This window comes from Thalassophryne amazonica, chromosome 1 (genome assembly GCF_902500255.1).
Source record: "Thalassophryne amazonica chromosome 1, fThaAma1.1, whole genome shotgun sequence".
In the NCBI taxonomy this organism is placed as follows: Eukaryota; Metazoa; Chordata; class Actinopteri; order Batrachoidiformes; family Batrachoididae; genus Thalassophryne; species Thalassophryne amazonica.
In genome coordinates, this window is record NC_047103.1 from 50,892,394 (window position 1) to 50,916,873 (window position 24,480).

At 40.9% G+C, this 24,480-nt stretch overlaps 1 protein-coding gene and 1 long non-coding RNA gene across 3 annotated transcripts in view; both read right to left on the minus strand.

Annotated features, from left to right (window-relative positions):
- Positions 1-7,474: 7,474 nt before the first annotated feature.
- arfgef1 (ADP-ribosylation factor guanine nucleotide-exchange factor 1 (brefeldin A-inhibited)) overlaps positions 7,475-24,480 on the minus strand; it is a 197,198-nt gene continuing 180,192 nt past the window's right edge. Inside the window, exons 39-40 of one of the 2 annotated variants that reach the window (XM_034169775.1) lie at positions 12,949-13,066; positions 7,475-8,753 (exon numbers count right to left, since the gene is read on the minus strand). In XM_034169775.1, coding sequence (XP_034025666.1) covers positions 8,544-8,753; positions 12,949-13,066 — 328 coding nt within the window. In that variant the 3' untranslated portion in view covers positions 7,475-8,543. The remainder of the gene's footprint in view (positions 8,754-12,948; positions 13,067-24,480) is intronic. The other variant, XM_034169783.1, reaches the window with a different exon arrangement.
- On the minus strand, positions 17,917-23,100 carry LOC117510178. The gene is made up of 3 exons (XR_004560641.1): positions 22,492-23,100; positions 21,629-21,631; positions 17,917-18,008 (listed from the first exon to the last, which is right to left on the minus strand). It is a non-coding gene; the product is annotated as an uncharacterized LOC117510178 (long non-coding RNA).

Consider the following 24,480-nt stretch of genomic DNA (forward strand, 5'->3'; position numbering starts at 1 on the left):
GCCTAATAAATGAGTATATGTCTGTTTACACTTTCCATATTCTGTCATCGTATTTTTGGTTTAAGCATCAAAACCAAATCATTGTTTTATTTTGGATTTTTTTAAAGGTAGAATTCAACAGGACACGTTTATTTCCATTTTAAAAACATTTTTTGCCCATAATACAACCAGAACTGCTTCATCACGAATTACTGTCTGAATAATGAACTACTGTCTAACTTCACCCCCGTGTGGTTCATTCCGATGAAGTTTGAAATGAAGAACATAACCTCCCAACGTCTTCACAGATTTTCCACAGAAATTACAAATCAACATTTCAAGCAACAGTTAACTTTACTGTGAGGGTAAAACAAACGTGTTGAGACGTACCATAAGATAACCGTGAGCTAGCAAATGTCAAACTCCCTGCTAACTTTAAAAAAAAAATAACTGAGGATCAAAAAAGCTCTCGAATGAAACGTTTTTCTTCGCCAAAACAGGTGTGCTATAGATGGAACAACCCGAACAGCGAGCACTAACACTGAGCAGAAAAAAGGCGCAAACTCTGAGTCAGACTATCGGCTCAGACAGACAGACAGACAGACAGACAAATACTTTATTAATCCCAAGGGAAATTGTGCATTATCTGTGCTCCAAGGATAAATGGAATTAAAAGATACAATAAAATGGAAGGAACAAAGCCCACCACAGAAATAAATAAATAACTAAAAACTAGCTGCTAAAACACATTCTCCCTCCTGCCCCTCCCAGCAGAGGCCTCGTTAAACAGCCTGATGGCATGCGGAACAAATGAGTTCCTCAGTCTCTCTGTAGAACATCTCAATGACCGAAATCTCGAGCTTACTGAACTTCTCTGGATGGAGAAGACAGTTCAGCGGATGACTCTCATTAGACAGGATGGCATGGGTCTTTGTGAGTGTTCTCTGCTCTACCACTGTGTCCTCAGAGTCCAAGCCCAGACCCACTACAGAACCGGCCCTCTTAATGAGCCGGTTCAGTCGATGAATGTCCTTAAAAGCACTGCCCCCCCAACACACCGCAGCATAAAAAAGAACACTGGACACAACAGCCAGATAAAACAGGTGCACTAACTTAGGGCAGACTCTGAACGAGGCCAGCCTTCTGAGAAAATACATTCTGCTCTGGCCCTTCTTATAAACAGCGTCCATGTTGGCTGCCCAGTTCAGCTTATTGTCCAGATGTAGTCCCAGGTACTTATACGTGGAGACCACCTCCACCTCCGCTCCACCTATGTTAATGGGCTACAGAGAGGGTGGCGCCCGGCGAAAGTCCAACACCATCTCCTTTGTTTCAGTGGTGTTCAGCTGGAGCTTATTCAGCCGGCACCACTGCACAAAGTCCTTCACCAGGCCTCTGTACTCCCTCTCGTCCCCCTCCTGAATACATGCCACAATTGCAGTGTCATCTGAGAACTTCTGCATGTGACATGTATTGGAGTTGTAACGATAGTCCATGGTGTAGAGGGTGAAGAGGAGAGGAGAGAGCACTGTGCCCTGAGGTGCTCCAGTACTGCAAGTCAGAGTTGAAGACCTGCAGTCCCCCACCCGGACAAACTGCGGCCTATTGGTAAGATAGTCTGACCGTCTAACATGCACGGGCTCAACCAGGGGTGCAGCGTCACACGTGAGGTTAGCTCATGTAGCTAGCTAACATTAGCTCGACAAAAAGACACAACTAGCAAGAAAATAAAATAATCACTCCACGAAGGAAACGCAGCACTGTCAGGTAGAATTCTATGTACAGAGAAAATTTAAATAAAATATTACCTTAGATGAATCTTCTTCTCCAAGAGAGGCTTTTCTTAATGTCTCTTCTTATAGCAAAAAATGGAACACGCATGCGCATAACTTTCTTTCAAAGAGCCTTTTGAACAACAAGCGGCAACGAACACTAACGAGCTCGCTAAAAGTATAGACAAGGCGGAAGTGCAATACCTTGACTGGCTGCTTGAGGCGGGTTCCAAAACAGCACTTTCTCACTTTCTCTGTGTGAAAATGTCCAACTTAAATTTAACATGTTTACAGTCTGGCACAAAAACGGCTTTGGACTCTAAAGATGACAACTTTGGGAGGGGGGTGTGTGTGAATTTTTTGTAACTTTTTAATTTATAGTAAAACAGCTTAGCTAAAATTCCCATAATTGTTCATTTTGTGACTAAAGCAACAAATTTGGCACAAATGAACTAATACTTATTTTCAGATGTGGTATCCTGAAGCTGACATCTCATGACCTACGGGGGGGTCAATGAAGAATTACACAGGGGTCAACATTTAAAAATGTTCCACTCATATTGAAAAGTATATCATATTATTTGTCTGATCATAATTCCAAAAAGGTATAGATTAGACTATCCTTGACTAAATGATGTGGAGTTACAGTGTAAAAACATCAAAACAATGACAAAGATAAATTTCAGTTTGTACAGATAAAGTTGCTCCAATTTTGGTAAAAGTGATGCAAATTATTGGTGAAGTTAATAGGGTTTTAAAAAGAATAATTTGCACCATCTGTCATGCGAAGTTATCATGTTACAGGGTAACATATCACGAGTCATAGAATCCAATGGACATCAACCTTGTTGACCTTTACTTTGGAGACCAAACATTCAACACAGACTAAACTATTCCATTTATTAATCCTATTAGCTCAACCAATAATTTGCAGGTCAAATAGAGCGACGCGCCAATCTGTCCGCACGTCTTTCATTAAAAAAATCTCCTTTAACAGTGGAATGTCCGGATAAAATGCTGATTCCGACCTCTTCTGAAAGTTCTCTGTTCTCTCACGACGTCCTGGGTCAACAGAGGCTTAAATTTGGAGGTTTTCAGCTTGAAACAGGATGACGACGTTGCCTTGGAGCGCTGCGTGACGTCCTGCTTCGTGGGAAGTCCTTACAGCAATAGAAACAATCCAAAATCTCTCATCAGCCGTTAAAATTTTCACCGAAAACCAGCTGAATTTCTTGAATGGTGTCCACTCGGATGTGCCTCACAGTTTTTGAAAAAATTTTGATCAAGCACAGCGCCAGTCTCTCAGCAACTTCTCAGACAAAGGAATTCCAACGAGGGGGCTGGACCACTCCTTCCACAAGGCGTGCTCACAGGCGAATGACGTCACCGACAGGCGTGAAAAAACTCTCGCATGCCCTCGAGGGTTCAAGCTTGGCTGATGTAATCACACGATTCAAATCCATATGGTTTTTTAAAAAAATAATAAGGTCGGATACTTTTCTCACAGACCTCGTATTTCAATGTTTCTACTACAGTAATATACTATTTTGCATTTTACAGTCTATTACTGTTGCCATTTTACAGTTTTCCCCTGTAGTATTCCACGTATTTTGACAGTAAAAAATACAGTTTTGTGCTGTTTCTTGATTTAGGGTATTTCAATGTTATGACTACAATAACTACAGTAATATACTATTTTGCATTTTACGGTCCATTACTGTTGCCATTTTACAGTTTTCCCCTGTAATATTCTACGCATTTTGACAGTAAAAAAAAAAATGGTTTTGTGCATTCTTACTTCAATGTTTCTACAACATACTGTTTTGCATTTTACGGTCTATTACTGTTGCCATTTTACAGTTTTCCCCTGTAATATTCTATGCATTTTGACAGTAAAAAAAAAAAAAATGGTTTGTGCATTCTTACTTCAATGTTTCTACAAGATACTCTTTTGCATTTTACGGTCTATTACTGTTGCCATTTTACAGTTTTCCCTTGTAATATTCCACGTATTTTGACAATAAAAAATACAATTTTGTGCCGTTTCTTGATTTAGGGTTTTTCAATGTTACAACTACAATAATATACTATTTTGCATTTTACAGTCTATTACTGTTGCCATTTTACAGTTTTCCCCTGTAATATTCCACATGTTTTGACAGTAAAAAATAGTTTTGTGCTGTTTCTTGATTTAGGGTATTTCAATGTTATGACTACAGTAACTACTGTACAGTACTATTTTGCATTTTACAGTTTTCCCCTGTAATATTCTATGCATTTTGACAGTAAAAAAAAAAAAGTGGTTTTGTGCTGTTTCTTACTTCAATGTTTCTACAACAGTAATATACTGTTTTGCATTTTACGGTCTATTAAAGTTGCCATTTTACAGTTTTCCCCTGTAATATTCCACGTATTTTGACAGTAAAAAGACATATTATATATATATTATTCAGACATATTATATATATTAGTCTGGAACAAAGAGGACAAACAGTGTTGTAAAGGACAGTAATCAAGACGTTAAAGAGCAAACCTCACTTTGCCCAGAACGACATGATCAGGAAGCGAGCGGAGCTCACAGCAGCTCCCATTGAAAATAACGGAGAGACAGCCTGTGATTCTCACGTTTACATAAAACAAACGCAATAACGTCTATAAACCCAGAGAATATATTCATGAGTTTTAGGCACAGTATAAAAATAGCTTTATGTTGCGATGTTAATGGTGTTGTTCGTGTACAGCGGTTAAAATACAGCGTGATCAAAGCGTCTCAGTGCAGTTCTCAATGTTACTGAGATCTCGCAGCGCAGCGACCGCTCCGAGGTTTTGCGGGATTTGAAACGTCAATAGGGCGAATTGTACATTAAATTGACATCATTGACGAGTCTAACCCCTTTGTAAAGTGATCAAATGACATGTATTTGTATTGAGCTCGGCGATTTTTTTCATTGGCCAAAAATGGCCACCAGAGGGTGTAAAGTCCACAGTAACCCATAGCAGACCCTGGCACAGACTGATTGCCCCACGCCACACAATCTGGCATGGCGCCATCGTGTAATAGCAGAGCCTGGCATTTAAAAAATACATAATTAAAAGGAAATAAAAGGGCGGAGTTCTGTTTTTCTACTGTATCAAGTACTTATTTCATGCAATAAAATCCAAAGAAATCATTTAAAAATCATATAATGTGATATTCAGAATTTTTTTTTCATGTAGATTCTGTCTTACAGTTGAAGTGTACCTATGATAAAAAAAATTACAGACCTCTCCATTCGTTGTTGGTGGTAGAACTTGCAAAATCGACAGTGTCAAATACTTATTTGCCTCACTGGATGTATCTAATAAAGTGGCCAGTGACTGTGTGTGTGTGTGTGTGTGTGTATATATATATATATTTCAACATGCTTAAAATCTTCAACGTTCATGTTAAAATGCCATCAAGAGTTGATTTCCGTTAACGGCACGTCATCTGCACAATTCACCTCTGCCAGCCTCTGCTGGCCAATGTCTGAGGGTCGACTGGAAGCACCACCTCCTCTGGATTCCTTGGGCATGTAGAAATATGAAGAAATGTGAAGGCCTATACAGAAATGGTCTCGGTGACACACCAGTAGCAAATGACTATCAGAGTTATGTCAAGTTTATTTTGGCTCCGTCACATGACGTCTCAAATGTACAGCCGGTCGGGTCTGTGTCAGCCTGATCCCGTCAGATCTCAGAAGTTGTGCAGAACAGGATCTGGTTAGTACTTGGATGGGAGACCTCTTTGGAACACCAGCGGCTGTGTGTGTTTCTCCAGGTAAAAGTGGAGTTGCACAGGAAGAGCATCCAGCGTAAAACTTGCGCCAATTACCAAGGCGGATCTGGCTGTATCCACTGTGGCGATCCCAAACAAAACCGGGAGCAGCCGAATGAAGAACAACAACAACGTGACGTATCAAATGTAAAGTTGATCAGCTCCATCAAGCTACTGTAGAGTGTGCTACCAATGCACTCACTCTCCAATGCCGAAAGTTAAATTACGTCCTACAGTAAGTCAGTCGCCAAAAATCAGGCTCCACCAGTGTGTCAGCCTCTACAGAGCTACATCAACCTGCGTTGAAGACACAAACTCTGTAATGGTAAATGGGCTGCATTTATATAGCACTTTCCCATCTGCATCAGACGCTCAAAACGCTTTACACAATACTGTCTCACATTCACCTCGATGTCAGGCTGCTGCCATGCAAGGCACGCCAGGAGCCACACCAGGAGCAACTCGGGGATTAAGGACCATGCCCAAGGGCCCTTAATGAGTCCAGTCAGGCTGGGATTTGAACAGAGGATCCTCTGGTCTCAAACCCAACACTTGAGAAACGACTACACTGGGCAGCAGCAGCCACTTCACTTCAGAATGGGCCCTTAACCACAAAAGACTTTGAGCTTTGTTTTCCTGAACAGGCACTGAAGTGCCAGACTTCTTTCCAGCAACTTCAAGACTGTTAGCTTTTCTCTACAAGTCCAGCATTTAAATCGCAAACTGATGTGCTAGATATCATTGAAAGCCTGGATCTTAGTTTTGATCCTTGCTGGAAGAGTCAGAGTATGAAAAACATCTGTGATCTGTTGACTCTCAATCTGCTTCAAGAGGAACTGAAGCACCTTGTACAAGTTCAGTCATGGCAAGTGAAGGCACCACCTTGACAGGTGACTGCTGTCACTGTGGGTCAGCTCCTTTGAGCAGTTCTTTGCCTGAGCTTGTCAGTCAGCTGTGAACCATTGAACTCCATCTGATGAGATTACAAACGTGGTGAAACAGCGGAGGATGGGTAAAGCTGTGGGAACCTGCAGAACGGGTCAAAGTCAACAAGGCAGGTGGAGGTACTGGACAGGGGGCATGGCCACCAGCAGCTTTTTCCCCATTTGTAGCATCAGGCACAGAATCAGATCACTTCTTAAAGCTAGTGTGTAGGAATTCGGGTTATTAGCAGAAATTGAACATAGCATTCAAAACCATCTGTTCATTAGTGTGTAATTACCCCCAACAATGAATTGATGTTTTAATAAGCGTAAAATGAGCTCTTCATACCCACATATGAGCGTGCTACTTCAACAAGGCCAGCATGTTGCAGCCTCATGTTCCTACAGTATCCCAAACGGATCATACTTACCCTGCTTTTCACCTTTTTTCACCTTGGGTGGAGGTCAAAAGAAAAATTAAAGAGTAATCAGTGAGCGCCGCTTGTACACAGTTGACTGGCTGTTAATGCAGGTGGACAAGTTAGAGAACCCTCATTTTTGTGAAATGGAGGATCAGACAAATTGCTTGAACACAAAAAGCAAGGAAACATGAATCCCAGTACCAAAGAAGTGAAAAAACATTAAGGGAAATGTAATGCTGACTGGTGTAGATATAATGCAGTCTGCAAACTCACCACTAGATGGCACTAAAGACACTACAGGTTTAGAAGACTGGTTTAAGACATCACCTCATTACTCATTTTCAATTCCACACTTGAATGTTTTTAAGACACCTTGCTTAAAAGGTGCAAAATAAGGCCGCTTTAAATTGCTTTGTAAAAAAGTAGCATGTACCATAAATATACACAATTATGTTCAGCAAGTATTACATACTACAGATAGATTTAACAACCAACATTGCAACACTTATGTCCAGACTCATTACTGAGGTTTAAAGGTCAGCATATGCAATGTAAAATGTAAAAGTCATTTTAACCATTATGTCAAATCAACCAAGTTCCAAAACTTTATTGACCTAGAACCTGATTAGAATGCCAGACAATGTATTGTACAGAAAGTTGTACATAATCTTTTTTTGCAACATAGAAAACTTTACATTGCTGTATCATATACATTTTGTTTTCTACATCCATGAGCAGGAATGTATCCCATTCATACTTAAAGTACAGCTAACAAGTTTCATCCTCCCTATACATACAACTTTCCCCCAAAAGTAAAGAACACAAACAAACAAAAAATGTTAAATATATTAACTTGATTTCATACACGGGTGAAAACTAAACTCAAACATAAGAAAAGACTCAAAAGAAGCTGCAGCATCACATCACTTTCTTCTCTTCCAGTTGCCAGCTATTGCAGTTAAAAACCGAAGGAACATATAAAACGCAATAATTTAACCCTTCACTTTCCATGTGTTCAGTTACAAATCATACTGTTTCTGCATGAGAGGGTACAGTCGAATAAATTATCACAAAATTAAAATCTCCAGTGCATCCAAACAAAGAGGTCAAGTGCAACAAATTCAGAAGAGGGGGAGGAAAAAAAATTAACAAGCACTAGTGTTATAAGATTATATTACACAGTGGCAGATATGTACATTTAGTTTCATCCAGGAGGTCGTCTATACTAATGATACCATGTGTGGTGCAGGAAAAATAAAATAAAAACAAACAGTCAAACAAACAAACAAAAAATTACTGTCATTAATGACAGACATCATACGTCATTTTTACTGAATGTCTTTTTGCATCTTATTGAAATCATTCATTCGTTAAGGTTTAAATATACAGTAAGAAGCACAGTTTTTGAAACACGTTCCTTCTGAATGAGTCTAGGATGTGGGTGTGGTAAGTGTCTGCAGTTCATTAAACCTTTTATCATTATGAGTATGTTTGTGAGCTGATGAGGTCACGGGGTGCAGGCGGGTGTTTGTGGACAGCTGACTGATAGTCGTACATGTCAAGCATAAACCACTGGTTGGGCCCTGAGGCGATACAGAGCAACACAATACAAATCTGAGATGGAGGCGTCCCCGCTGATGCTGCTACAGCATCACTGGGCCTCCTCCCCAGCCTCCTCCCCCAACTCCGTGTCAGTTTCCAGCTCACCATGTGCTGGCTGACGCTCAGTCAACTGTGCAATGTGAAAGACCAGTCCGATGCGCAAGTAAAACTTTCGTAAAACAGCCCGGAGCTCAGGAATCAGGTCGAACTGCATGATGTCACACAGCAGAGGGTAGTACCTGGACGCGTGAGCCTTAAACTAGAGAACATGACAGGGAGGGCGGGACAAATATTCACATTACACAGAAAAAAACAAAAAACATTTTAGTCTTACACACAGGTTAACGTGATGATCCATCTGATAGTCAGGTCCATAAATATCTGGACAGTGAGAATTTACATAATTTTACCTCTGTGACATCACAATAGAGATTAAATTAATCAGTCAATTCAGACTGATGCAGTGCAGACTTTAAGCTTTATTTCAAGGGGTTAAACAAAAATATTGCATTAATATATAGTCCAAGACATATTCAGTGTCTTGGCAATGTTCAAGCATACAACTCCTGACTTGTCTTAACAAAATAAACAAAATAATAAAATACAACTAATTGGGAAAGTGATGCTTTTTAATTAAAAATAATGCAGTTCTGCTAGCACCAAGGCTACAGATATATAGAGCAGGTAGCTCAGTAGCTCATGATGTGGTCTGACAATACGAGGTCTGTCCAAAAAGTAACGGACCATTTTATTTTTTCAAAAACTATATGGATTTGAATCACGTGTGATTACATCAGCCAAGCTTGAACCTTCGTGCGCATGCGTGAGTTTTTCCACGCCTGTCGGTTGTGCCATTTGCCTGTGGGCAGGCTTTGAGTGAGCACTGGTCCACCCCTCCCGTCGGATTTCTTTTGTCTGAGAACTTGCTGAGAGGCTGCCGCTTTGCTCCATGAAATTTTTTTCAGAAACTGTTAGAGACAGGCAGTTGGAAACCATTTGATAGATTCTGCTGGATATCGGTGAAGCTTCTGTCGGCGTCACATGGATTATGGACTGTTAAAACCTTTTTAAAGATGGCCCACAGCGGTGGAGGGCGCGCGGCGCGGCCATTCAACAGGCTGGATCGACCAGATCATTTCTAAACTGAATGCTGTGTTGATCCGGGACATCATGTGGCTACCACAGAAATGGCAACAGAGCTGGACATAGCACTTTTGCGGCACATTCCACTGTTACAGGAGATTTTGTAATGAAAAACGTGCAGAGGATTTCGCGCGTCGGCACGAAGCAGCTCAGGACGCGCAGCAAAAAAAAAACCTCCGTCTTGGAAGTCTCACAGGACATGTTGGGGCATGTCCAGCTGTTACACAATTTCTCGGATACTCACTCGACTGAAAGCCATCGAAAGCCATCTGAATCTTCTGAATGGTTTCCAACATGGAGGTGTTTTTTTTTTGCTGCGCATCCTGAGCTGCTTTGTGCCGACGCGCGAAATCCTCCGCATGTCTTTCATTACAAAATCTCCTGTAACAGTGGAATGTGCCGCAAAAGTGCTATGTCCAGCTCTGTTGCCATTTCTGTGGTAGTCACATGATGTCCCGGATCAACACAGCGTTCAGTTTAGAAATGATCTGGTCGATCCAGCCTGTCGAATGGCTGCTCGGCCGCTGTGGGCCGTCTTTAAAAAGGTTTTAACAGTCCATAATCCGCGTGACGCCGACAGAATCTTCACCGATATCCAACTGAATCTATCAAATGGTTTCCAACTGCCTGTCTCTAACAGTTTCTGAAAAAATTTCATGGAGCAAAGCGGCAGTCTCTCAGCAAGTTCTCAGACAAAAGAAATCCGACGGGAGGGGTGGACCAGTGCTCACTCAAAGCCTGCCCACAGGCGAATGACGCAACCGACAGGCGTGGAAAAACTCACGCATGCGCACGAAGGTTCAAGCTTGGCTGATGTAATCACACGTGATTCAAATCCATATAGTTTTTGAAAAAAATAAAAAGGTCTGTTACTTTTTGGACAGACCTCGTATGTAGACCTGGGTCTGAATCCTACTCACGCTAACCTGTCTGTGTCCTTGGACAACAAGACAATCACAACTGGGCACCAAGTCTCGTTTGACGGCGGGCACTAAAGGGGTAAATTATGATGTATATGACGTAATTTCTCTACTTCTGGGGGAAAAAAAAACGGGATTTTCAATGGGTTTTTGGGCAAATTACATGCAAACAGTGAAAATGCAAGAAAAAGTGACGATGCAGTGGGATGCAGTTGTGGTTTGTTCATGACCCGGAGCACAGACATGTCGAGCAGTTTTGCAGGCGAGAGAACGGAGCTACTCTGGTTAGCTGTGTAGGCTAACACTTGCCGACACAACATCTCCCACTTGCTTTAATTTTCTCTTCTCCACTGGGAACTGGAAAAAAATTTTCACAACTGCTTCACTGATTGCAACCTAAAACAAAACAGTACACCATTTATCCGTGTATAGTTATGCTGTGTATATATTGCGCTACGGCAGCAAAAGTCCCCGTAAGTGGTCAGATCCTGCGATATGACGCAGGGTTCAAAGGAGACTATGGTGTCCTATTGTCCCAGTCCATCCAGCTCTAAATGGGTAGTGGCCTCAGCGGGGGCATTATCCTGCATCAGACCGATGTCCCACTCAGAGGAGTCATAACCGCTCATCATCTATGAAATCTAGAGATATGCACCAACGACCTCAGGATCTGGAGGGGTCTTGTTTCTTTGTATATTTAGTTTATCCAGTTATTTATGACCTGTAAAAATGGCTGCAATTTTTAACCACTAATGCCATTTTTAAACTATAATTTTAAAATTAAAACTCTATAAGTACAACTTGACTGTGTCATTTCAGCTACACTGTGGTGATGTACAGAGTAAAAATGGCAAAAATTGTGTCACTGTCCAAATACTTATGTATCTAACTGTAAATTCAACCATAGCTGTTCTTAATTTCTCTGATGCAAGTGGTAAGATTATTTTCTACAACAAGCCCAGACATCCATCAGGTAGCTCTGTTTGGCAGGAAGTAGATGTTTTATAGAACATTACATAAGCAACACAAAGTTGATTTCTGGGTTAATCTACTGCATCAAAGTTAACCAGTGTCTAATCAGTTTATCCTCATTATAGACCCTTCTTATTTGTTAAATCCCAAGATGACACCATTTAGCATTGAAGCCATTTGTGTGTATGTGCATTTTTGTGTTTACAACCAATAAAGTCAAGTATTTTAATGCACAACCTAAATCTGTTTCACCTCTTGCCTTTGGAAGATGTTTGAAAGATGTTAGCTGAAATAAACCTGATAAAAAAGATTTGCGCAATATCTCTAAAATTAGAAAAGTCTTGTCTCAGAGTGATGCTGAAAAACTAATTCATGCATTTATTTCCACCTAGGCTGGACTACTGTAATTCATTATTATCAGGTTGTCCTAAAAGTTCCCTGAAAAGCCTTCAGTTAATTCAAAATGCTGCAGCTAGAGTACTGACAGGGACTAGAAGGAGAGAGCATATTTCACCCATATTGGCTTCTCTTCATTGGCTTCCTGTTAATTCTAGAATAGAATTTAAAATTCTTCTTCTTACTTATAAGGTTTTGAATAATCAGGTCCCATCTTATCTTACGGACCTCATAATACCATATCAACCCAATAGAGCGCTTCGCTCTCAGACTGCAGGCTTACTTGTAGTTCCTAGGGTTTGTAAGAGTAGAATGGGAGGCAGAGCCTTCAGCTTTCAGGCTCCTCTCCTCTGGAACCAGCTCCCAATTCGGATCAGGGAGACAGACACCCTCTCTACTTTTAAGATTAGGCTTAAAACTTTCCTTTTTGCTAAAGCTTATAGTTAGGGCTGGATCAGGTGACCCTGAACCATCCCTTAGTTATGCTGCTATAGACTTAGACTGCTGGGGGGTTCCCATGATGCACTAAGTGTTTCTTTCTCTTTTTGCTCTGTATGCACCACTCTGCATTTAATCATTAGTGATTGATCTCTGCTCCCCTCCACAGCATGTCTTTTTCCTGGTTCTCTCCCTCAGCTCCAACCAGTCCCATCAGAAGACTGCCCCTCCCTGAGCCTGGTTCTGCTGGAGGTTTCTTCCTGTTAAAAGGGAGTTTTTCCTTCCCACTGTCGCCAAGTGCTTGCTCACAGGGGGTCGTTTTGACCGTTGGGGTTTTTCCGTAATTACTGTATGGCTTTGCCTTACAATATAAAGCACCTTGGGGCAACTGTTTGTTGTGATTTGGCGCTATATAAATAAAATTGATTTGATTTGATAAAATTAGACACCCTGTCAATCATTCAATGCCATATGCTGACTCTTTCTGAATCAGACTGCTCGTTTGAGATGGGGGGGATGCACAGATGTCATCAAGAACAACTGTTTTTGTCCAGAAATGCATGATGGAGTGTTACAGTTCCTTACCCGTTCATCACTGATCTTTAGCACCTTGGTTAGGAAGAGCAGCAGCAGGTTGGTCCACGCCTCTCTGTGGCTCTCTGAGGTCAGAGCCAAGAAGTATGCTACAGCTTCACTGCACACACTACACCCAACACAAACACACAAAAATTGGTTTAAGAACAAGACGATATAATAATACCATATTAAGTGACCATGAAAAATACAGTCAGATTACAGATATTTTATCCAAATAATTGGGCCATCAATCACAAATGCAGGTCCTTGTTTTCCATTGCAGGTCTACAGGAAGATGCTGCAAGCTCCAGCCTCACTAAAAAGACACAAAAATGAGCGCTGCAAGCAAGAAGTCTCTGGAGGGGTGTCTGGGGGCATGCCCCATTCAAAGAAAAGAAGAAAAATGGTGCAATCTGACACCTTTAATAAAGGCGTCAGAATACACCAGATTATACTTTTAGGATTTATGATTTTACAATTTATTTACTATATACAGTGGAAAGTATTCACAGCACTTCACTTTTTCCACATTTTTGTTATGTTACAGCCTTATTTCAAAATAGATGAAATTCATTTTCCCCCCTCAAATTTCTAGTCAACACCCCACAAATTTATTAAAAATAAAAAAACGATGCTTCCTTTGCTCAATGCTTCATTGATGCACCTTTGGCAGCAATTAGTCTCAAGTCTTCTTGAATAAGATGCCACACATATGAAAGAATAACCATCATATGGTGATGAATAAGGAGAGGGCATTACCTTGATATAGTCTTAAATAAGGAGAGAGAATAATCATCATATGCTCTTGAATAAGGAGAGAAAATAACCATCATATGGTGTTGAATAAGGAGAGAGAATAACCATCATCTGGCCATGAATAAGGAGAGGGCATAACCATCATAAGCTCTTGAATAAGGAGAGGGCATAACCATCATAAGCTCTTGAATAAGGAGATAGAATAACCATCATATGGTCTTGAATAAGGAGGGGGCATGACCCTCCATATGGTCTTGAATAAGGAGGGGGCATGACCCTCCATATGGTCTTGAATAAGGAGGGGGCATGACCCTCCATATGGTCTTGAATAAGGAGAGGGCATGACCCTCCATATGGTCTTGAATAAGGAGAAGGCATGACCCTCCATATAGTCTTGAATAAGGAGAGAAAATAATCATCATATGGTCCTGAATAAGGAGAGAAAATAATCATCATATGGTCTTGAATAAGGACAGAGAATAACTATCATATGGTCTTGAATAAGGACAGAGAATAACTATCATATGCTCTTGAATAAGGAAAGAGAAGAACTATCATATGCTCTTGAATAAGGAAAGAGAAGAACTATCATATGCTCTTGAATAAGGAGATAGAATAACCATCATATGCTCTTGAATGAGGAGGGGGCATGACCTTCATATGGTCTTGAATAAGGAGGGGGCATGACCCTCCATATGGTCTTGAATAAGGAGAGGGCATGGCCCTCCATATGGTCTTGAATAAGGAGAGGGCATGGCCCTCCATATGGTCTTGAATAAGGAGAGGGCATGGCCCTCCATATGGTCTTGAATAAGGAGAGGGCATGGCCCTCCATATGGTCTTAAACAAGGAGGTGGCATGACCTCCATATGGTCTTGAATAAGGAGAGAAAATAACCATCATATGGTCTTGAATAAGGAGAGAAAATAACCATCATATGGTCTTGAATAAGGAGAGAAAATAATCATCATATGGTCTTGAATAAAGACAGAGAATAACCATCATCTGGTCTTGAATAAGAAGAGAGAATAACCATCATCTGGCCATGAATAAGGAGAGGGCATAACCATCATAAGCTCTTGAATAAGGAGATAGAATAACCATCATATGGTCTTGAATAAGGAGGGGGCATGACCTCCATATGGTCTTGAATAAGGAGAGAGAATAACCATCATATGGTCTTGAATAAGGAGAGAGAATAACCATCATATGGTCTTGAATAAGGAAAGAGAATAACCATTATATGTTCTTGAATAAGGAACGAGAATAACTATCATATGCTCTTGAATAAGGAGATAGAATAACTATCATATGCTCTTGAATGAGGAGGGGGCATGACCTTCATATGGTCTTGAATAAGGGGGGGCATGACCCTCCATATGGTCTTGAATAAGGAGGGGGCATGACCTTCATATGGTCTTAAATAAGAGAGGGCATGACCCTCCATATGGTCTTGAATAAGGAGGGGGCATGACCTCCATATGGTCTTAAATAAGAGAGGGCATGACCTCCATATGGTCTTAAATAAGAGAGGGCTTGACCTCCATATGGTCTTGAATAAGGACAGAAAATAATCATCATATGGTCTTGAATAAGGAGAGAAAATAATCATCATATGGTCTTGAATAAGGACAGAGAATAACCATCATATGGTCTTGAATAAGGACAGAGAATAACCATCATATGGTCTTGAATAAGGACAGAGAATAATCATCATATGGTCTTGAATAAGGACAGAGAATAACCATCATATGGTCTTGAATAAGGACAGAGAATAACCATCATATGGTCTTGAATAAAGAGAGGGCATAACCATCATATGGTCTTGAATAAAGAGAGGGCATAACCATCATATGGTCTTGAATAAGGAGGGGGCATGACCTCCATATGGTCTTGAATAAGGACAAAGAATAACTATCATATGCTCTTGAATAAGGAGATAGAATAACCATCATATGCTCTTGAATAAGGACAAAGAATAACCATCATATGCTCTTGAATAAGGAAAGAGAATAACTATCATGCTGTTGAATAAGGAGATAGAATAACCATCATATGCGCTTGAATAAGGAGATAGAATAACCATCATATGCTCTTGAATGAGGACGGGGCATGACCTTCATATGGTCATGAGTAAGGAGAGAGAATAACTTTCATTTGATCTTGAATAAAGGCCCTGTCACACCTTGACGATTTAGCCAGTGTATGCCAATCATATTAAAAAACACTGGCATACATCCAATAAGTTAAGGGTGAGTTTTTTTTAATAAGTTAACAGCACGATGAAGCTTGCTGATGTACCTCCTAATAAGCTGAGCTTCTCAAAAAAGTTTGGGCATGCTGAAAATTTTCAACGCATGCCAGCGTGTGACTCATACGTCCTGCACACCCAAGACATAAATTGTAGGTAAGTTCTGATTGTTGGCACACTTTTCTTGTAATTTACTCACAAGTCTAAATATGTCCATTAATTCTGGCTACTTACTGGCTGAAACCTGCGGTCCTTATGCAGAATGACTTTCATTCACACACGTTTTAAAGCAAGTCCCTCGGTGGTTTTTCTGCTCCAGGTACATTTCTCATGCCGGTGTCGTGCGCTCTGATCACACAGAAGGGCTGTGATGATTTAAACTTTGTGCCGTCACTGTCGGTGACTACCTGATCGACTGATCAGGGTGATCACACCTGATTAATGTGTTGTAACTCTTTAAAGCGTCATCACTGTTGGTGTGATCATCAGACGACCTGAACACTGGTTAATTGTCAAGGTGTGACAACTGCATTTATTTATTATACGTATCCCAGCGTGTGCCAGTGTTTTTAATATGGCTGGCATACGCAGGCTAAATCATCAATGTGTGACAGGGTCTTAAGGACATAACCTTCATATGCTCTATAATAAATAGAAAGAACAACATTCATATGCCCTTGAATAAGGAAAGAGAATAACCTTCATATGCTCTATAATAAATATAAGGAATAAACTTCATATGCTCTATAATAAATAGAAAGAATAACATTCATATGCCCTTGAATAAGAAGAGAGAATAACCTTCATATGCTCTATAGTAAGTAGAAGGAATAACCTTCATATGTACTAGAATAAACAGAGGGAACAACCTTTATATGCTCTTGAATAAGGAGAGGCAATAACCTTACCTTCATACTACTCAACTTGTTTGCACTTTGCGGAACAGCTGGGGTACAATAAGGAGGACAGCACGGCTAAGGCTAACTATAGTGTTTTAAAATGTTCATATAACACCTAAATCAATTCTTTCCATTTGCATTTTACTATATGGGTGGACTGTATGTAACATTCATTATTTGTCCCATTGTATGGCTGACATCATGTACCGTTCCATTTATAATGCATATGCACTGCTGAATGACTCCATTAGCTTTTTGTAAAAATGCATTACTGACACCATGAAGCTAAATCCAGGAGCCATAGTGTCTGCAGGGACATCTTTTGTGGCTGTCGAAACATTGTCAGATTCTGGACAAGTTTCTATTCCGTCTGGAAGTTTCTATTCCGATTTTTCTCTGGGTTAAGGAAAGCAGATGTGCACTTCAACACACTCCACTGAGTTATGCAGCTGCTTTTGCTAAGGTCAGTGGTGTATTGGCGGGTCTGCGCCCCACTGATGTCATCTGCTTCCTGTTTAGACAAGTAACACCTATCTAATTTTCAGTAAAATATTAAATGACATGGAGCTAAAGCTCCTTCTTGTTACCTGTTTAGTGGTGACAAGAAGCAGTTTACTCTTGAGTTCTTTGTGCCTCGTACAATAACATTAATTAGCCTGTTAACTTCTGCTCACTCAGTGCAGTGTCTGCATTATAAATGAGTCAAATTAATTCATTTGCTTCTTAGTGTATTTAGCAGTGTCACCATGCTTCAAAAATAAATGAGATTTATAGACTGTTACGACATATGCTTTTTTCTTTCCTCTTCATGAAGCATATTTTTGATTTCTCATCTTTCTAATAATGGCTCCAAGCCCAAACACATGGCCAATCTACTTTATCTTAATAATTAATTAATCAATACAAGGATGAGACTGTTTGATACAGATGATGGCTGAGGTGCAGAATAAATCCACCGATGACAGCAGTGTCTGAATACTGAAGCGTCAGTGTATTGATTCCTTTAAGTCTATAAAGCAGGCAGAGTCTGTTTCAAAGACCCAACATGCTGTGTTACACACCTTTTATTCAAAATGACGCACTAACTGCAAACAGACACACCCTGCCTTCTCTTTGGTACTATCTTTTGTTTGATTTCTGCTGCCCCCCAAGGCAGTGATTGGCTTCCTGTCCCAGTGAGATCAGATTTTAAGGTTCTGCTACTAACCTATAAAATTATTCATGGACTGGCACCTCCCTACCTTCTTCTTTGTCTTTCGGCTGTTCCCGGTCACAAATCACTCCTGCCACCTTTCTCCACCCACTCCACCCTGCCTGCACTCTCTTCTTCACATCTCTACCACACTCTCCATTACTTTGAACAGTTGACTCCAAATATTTAAACTCATCTACTTTCACCACTTCTACTCCTTGTAACTGCACTATTCCACTGGGCTCCCTCTCATTCATACACGTACTCAGTCTTGCTTCTACTGACTTTCATTCCCCTTCTCTCCAAAGCATATCTCCACTTCTCCAGACTACAACCCCTTGCAATAATTATGGAATCACCGGCCTCGGAGGATGTTCTTTCAGTTGTTTAATTTTGTAGAAAAAAAAAAAAGCAGATCACAGACATGACACAAAACTGAAGTCATTTCAAATGGCAACTTTCTGGCTTTAAGAAACACTATAAGAAATCAGGAAAAATAATTGTGGCAGTCAGTAACGGTTACTTTTTTAGACCAAGCAGAGGGAAAAAAAATATGGACTCACTCAATTCTGAGGAATAAATTATGGAATCACCCTGTAAATTTTCATCCCCAAAACTAACACCTGCATCAAATCAGATCTGCTCAGTCTGCATCTAAAAAGGAGTGATCACACCTTGGACAGCTGTTGCACCAACTGGACTGACATGAATCATGGCTCCAACACGAGAGATGTCAATTGAAACAAATGAGAGGATTATCAAACTCTTAAAAGAGGGTAAATCATCATGCAATGTTGCAAAAGATGTTGGTTGTTCACAGTCAGCTGTGTCTAAACTCTGGACCAAATACAAACAACATGGGAAGGTTGTTAAAGGCAAACATACTGGTAGACCAAGGAAGACATCAAAGCGTCAAGACAGAAAACTTAAAGCAATATGTCTCAAAAATCGAAAATGCACAACAAAACAAATGAGGAACGAATGGGAGGAAACTGGAGTCAACGTCTGTGACCGAACTGTAAGAAACTGCCTAAGGAAATGGAATTTACATACAGCAAAGCTAAACGAAAGCCATCATTAACACCTAAACTGAAAAAAACAAGGTTACAATGGGCTAAGGAAAAGCAATCGTGGACTGTGGATGACAGTCATATTCAGTGATGAATCTCAAATCTGCATTGGGCAAGGTGATGATGCTGGAACTTTTGCTTGGTGCCGTTCCAATGAGATTTATAAAGATGACTGCCTGAAGAGAACATGTAAATTTCCACAGTCATTGATGATATGGGGCTGCATGTCAGGTAAAGGCACTGGGGAGATGGCTGTCATTACATCATCAATAAATGCACAAGTTTACATTGATATTTTGGACACTTTTCTTATCCCATCAATTGAAAGGATGTTTGGGGATGATGAAATCATTTTTCAAGATAACGCATCTTGCCATAGAGCAAAAACTGTGAAAACATTCCTTGCAAAAAGACACATAGGGTCAATGTCATGGCCTGCAAATAGTCCGGATCTTAATCCAATTGAAAATCTTTGGTGGAAGTTGAAAAAAATGGTCTATGACAAGGCTCCAACCTGCAAAGCTGATCTGGCAACAGCAATCAGAGAAAGTTGGAGCCAGATTGATGAAGAGTACTGTTTGTCACTCATTAAGTCCATGCCTCAGAGACTGCAAGCTGTTATAAAAGCCAGAGGTGGTGTAACAAAATACTAGTGATGTGCTGGAGCGTTCTTTTGTTTTTCATGATTCCATAATTTTTTTCCTCAGAATTGAGTGATTCCATATTTTTTTCCCTCTGCTTGGTCTAAAAAAGTAACCGTTACTGACTGCCACAATTTTTTTTCCTGATTTCTTATAGTGTTTCCTAAAGCCAGAAAGTTGCCATTTGAAATGACTTTAGTTTTGTGTCATGTCTGTGATCTGCTTTTTTTCTACAAAATTAAACAACTGAATGAACATCCTCCGCGGCCAGTGATTCCATAATTTTTGCCAGGGGTTGTAGACTCAACTTGCTCTCTACTCTCACTACAGGTCACAATGTCATCTGCAAACATCATAGTCCATGGGGACTCCTGTCTGATCTCATCTGTCAACCTGTCCATCACCACTGCAAACAAGAAAGGACTCAGAGCTGATCCTTGGTGTAATCCCACCTCCACCTTGAATGAGTCTGTCATTCCGACTGCGCATCTCACCGCTGTCACACTATTCTTGTACATGTCCTGCACTACCCTAACATACTTCTCTGCCACTCCAGACTTCCTCATACAATACCACAACTCTTCTCTTGGCACCCTATCATAAGCTTTTTCTAAGTCCACAAACACACAATGTAACTCTTTCTGTCCTTCTCTGTACTTTTCCAACAGTATTCTCAGAGCAAACATTGCATCTGTGGTGCTCTCTCGACATGAAACCATATGGCTGCTCACAGATCTTCACCTGTTTTCTAAGCCTAGCTTCTACTACTCTTTCCCATAACTTCATGCTGTGGCTGATCAGCTTTATGCCTCTGTAGTTACTGCAGCCTACCCTTGTTCTTGAAAATAGGAACCAGCACACTTCGTCTCCACTCCTCAGGCATCATCTTTCTTTCCAAGATTTTATTAAACAATCTGGTTAGAAACTCTACTGCCATCTCTCCTAGACATTTCCATGCCTCCACTGGAATGTCATCTGGACCAACTGCCTTTCCACTCTTCATCCTCTTCATAGCAGCCCTCACTTCTTCCTTGCTAATCTCTTGTACTTCCTGATTTACTCTCACCACATCATCCAGCCTTTTCTCTCGCTCATTTTCTTTATTCATTAACTCTTCAAAATATTCCCTCCACCTTCTCAGCACACACTCCTCACTTGTCAGCACATTACCATGTGCATCTTTTACCACCCTAACCTGCTGCACATCCTTTCCAGCTCTGTCCCTTTGTCTGGCCAATCGGTACAAGTCCTTTTCTCCTTCCTTACTATTCAATTTCTTGTACAGCTCGCAATATGCCTTTTCCTTTGCTTTTGCCACTTCTCTTTTCGCCTTACGCCACATCTCCTTGTACTCCTGTCTACTTTCTTCATCTCTCCGACTATCCCAAAACTTTTTCGCCAACCTCTTTCCCCTTATGCTTTCCTGGACCTCTTCATTCCACCACCAAGTCTCCTTGTCTTCCTTCCACTGTCCAGATGTCATACCCAGTACTGCCCTAGCTGTCTCCCTCACCACATCTGCAGTACTTTTCCAGTTGTCCAAAATTGCTTCCCCTCCAACCAGTGCTTCTCTCACCTGCTCGCTAAATTTCACACAACAGTCTTCCTCCTTCAGCTTCCACCATCTGATCCTTTGTTGAGCTCTCACTCTCTTCTTCTTTACCTCTAATGTCATCCTACAAACAACAATCCTATGCTGTCTAGTGACACTCTCTCCTGCTACCACCTTACAGTCTGTGATTTCTTTTAGCTTGCATCTCCTATAAATGTAGTCCACCTGTGTGCACCTTCCTCCACTCTTATGTTACCCTGTGCTCCTCCCTTTTCTTAAAGTAAGTATTCACCACAGCCATTTCCATCCTTTTTGCAAAATCAACTACCATCTGTCCTTCCCCATTCCTATCCTTGATAACATATCTACCCATTACTTCCTCATCACCTCTGTTCCCTTCACCAACATGCCCATTAAAGTCTGCTCCTATCACCACTCTTTCATGCTTGGGCACACTCTCCACCACCTCATCTAACACACTCCAGAAATCTTCTTTCTCCTTCATCTCACGACCTACCTGTGGGGCATATGCACTGATGATATTCATCATCACCCCTTCAATTTCCAACTTCACACTCATCACCCTGTCAGACACTCGCTTAACCTCCAACACACTTTTAACATACTCTTCCTTTAAAATGACCCCAACACCATTTTTCTTCCTGTCCTCACCATGGTACAACAACTTGTACCCACCGCCGATGCTCCTGCTCTTACTTCCCTTCAACTTGGTCTCTTGCACACACAATATGTCTACTTTTCTCCTCTCCATCATATCAGCCAGCTCTCTCCCTTTACCAGTCATACTACCAACATTCAAAGTCCCCACTCTCATTTCCACCCTTCTAGTTTTCTTCTTCTCCCGCTGTTCATGGCAACGCTTTCCTCCTCTTCTTCGTCATCTTCGCCCAGCAGTAGCCCAATTTCCACCGGCACCCTGTTGGGCAATAGCACTGGTGGCGGATGTTGTTAACCCGGGCCGCGACCGATCCGGTATGGGAATTTGATTCTGAGTCTGCATAGTTAGGTTGGCTTGTTTTACGCCAGATGCCCTTCCTGATGCAACCCCCCTCATTTATTGAATTAATAATAAATTGAAAGAATTATAAAGAATGTAGTCCACCTGTGTGCACCTTCCTCCACTCTTATATGTATAAGAGTAAGTAAATTGAATTGAAAATTGATTGGCACAAATGTGGTGATGGTAAATGTGTTTGTGACAGTCAGGTTTGATACAGGTCTCATGACAGAATAATCTGCAGATACTGTATTTTGGCAACATTTTCACATTATATGATCATCCAGTAGAAATAAAACAAACACACAAACAAACATGAACAAACTGAACATTTGTTTCAAAGAAACAATAAGTAATGGTCTCGATCGCCATGGGTTGTACATACGCTCACCACACAAGACTCCATTGTTGAAGAAAAAACATGTTGAAGCTCGTTTAAAGTTTGCTGCATAACATTTAGACAAGCCTGTGTAATACTGGGAAAATATCATCTGGTTACATGAGACCAAAACTGAACTCTTTGGATGCCATAACACACACCATAAATGGTGCTGCACACCACCCCAAAAACACCAAGCCAACAGTGAGGTTTGGAAGTGGGAACATCATGATGTGGGGCTGTTTTTCAGCAGGTGACATTGGAAAACTTCATAAAATTGTAGGAAGGATGAATGGAAAAATGTGCAGAGACATTCTTGGTAAAAATCTGCTGCCTTCTACCAGGATGATGAAGATAAAATGAGTGTGGACATTTCAGCAAGACAATGATCCCAAACACAGAAGCAAGGAAACTCTCAACTGGTTTGATAACAGACATCTTAATTTCTGTACTTTTTTGTTTTGGTTTCATTGTACGTGTGGATTACTCGGGTTGTTCCCAACATCTTGTGAAAATTTTATATCAATAGCACCTTTAGAAATATATTGACTGAGGAAAAATGTGACGTGATCAACACTGATTTTTCAATTTATTTCCTTTATATAGCACCAAATCACAACAGAGTTGCCTCAAGGCGCTTCACACAGGTAAGGTCTAACCTTACCAACCCCCAGAGCAACAGTGGTAAGGAAAAACTCCCTGTGAGGAAGAAACCTCAAGCAGACCAGACTCAAAGGGGTGACCCTCTGCTTGGGCCATGCTACAAACATAAATTACAGAAATCATTCACAGAACAATTCACGGACGAATATACAAGAACTGCTGTTGGTGCACAGGACAGGAGGATCGCCAACACAAACACAACTCCCATCTCTGGATGGAGCTGCACCTTAAACAGAGAAAAAACAGAATCAGGCATCAGAAAGACAAAAAATACTGTATAATTTGCCAGCATTAATCAACAAGAAAAACAGAAGAAATACTAAGGTGATCACCAGCCGCTAGCCCTAAGCTTCACTAAAAGACCCAGAATTTAGGTGAAGTTAAGGCCGCGGCCCACTTCAATTACTAATAACATGAATTAAAAGAGTAAAAAGCGTAAAACAAAACTGCACCAGTATGCTAGCCATATGAAAGGGAAAATAAGTGCGTCTTAAGTCTGGACTTGAAAGTCTCCACAGAATCTGATTGTTTTATTGACGCAGGGAGATCATTCCACAGAACAGGGGCACAATAAGAGAAAGCTCTGTGACTCGCAGACTTCTTATTCACCGTAGGGACACAAAGTAGTCCTGCACCCTGAGAACGTAAAGCCCGGGCCGGTACGTAAGGTTTAATTAGGTCAGCTAGGTAGGGAGGTGCCAGTCCATGAATAATTTTATAGGTTAGTAGCAGAACCTTAAAATCTGATCTCACTGGGACAGGAAGCCAGTGAAGAGACGCCAAAATGGGTGTAATGTGGTCAAACTTTCTGCTTCGTGTCAAAAGTCTGGCTGCAGCATTCTGAACCAACTGGAGACCCCTAATGCTAGACTGCGGTAAACCAGAAAATAGAACATTGCAGTAGTCCAATCTAGAAGAGATGAACGCATGGATCAGGGTCTCAGCATCAGCCACAGACAGGATGGGACGAATCTTCTCTATATTTCGCAGGTGGAAGAAAGCAGTCCTAGTAATATTTTTATTATGGAGACCAAAGGACAATGAAGGATCAAAAATTACCCCAAGGTTCCTCACTTTGTCAGTGTGATGTATGACACACAAGCCTAGGCTGAGTGTTAAC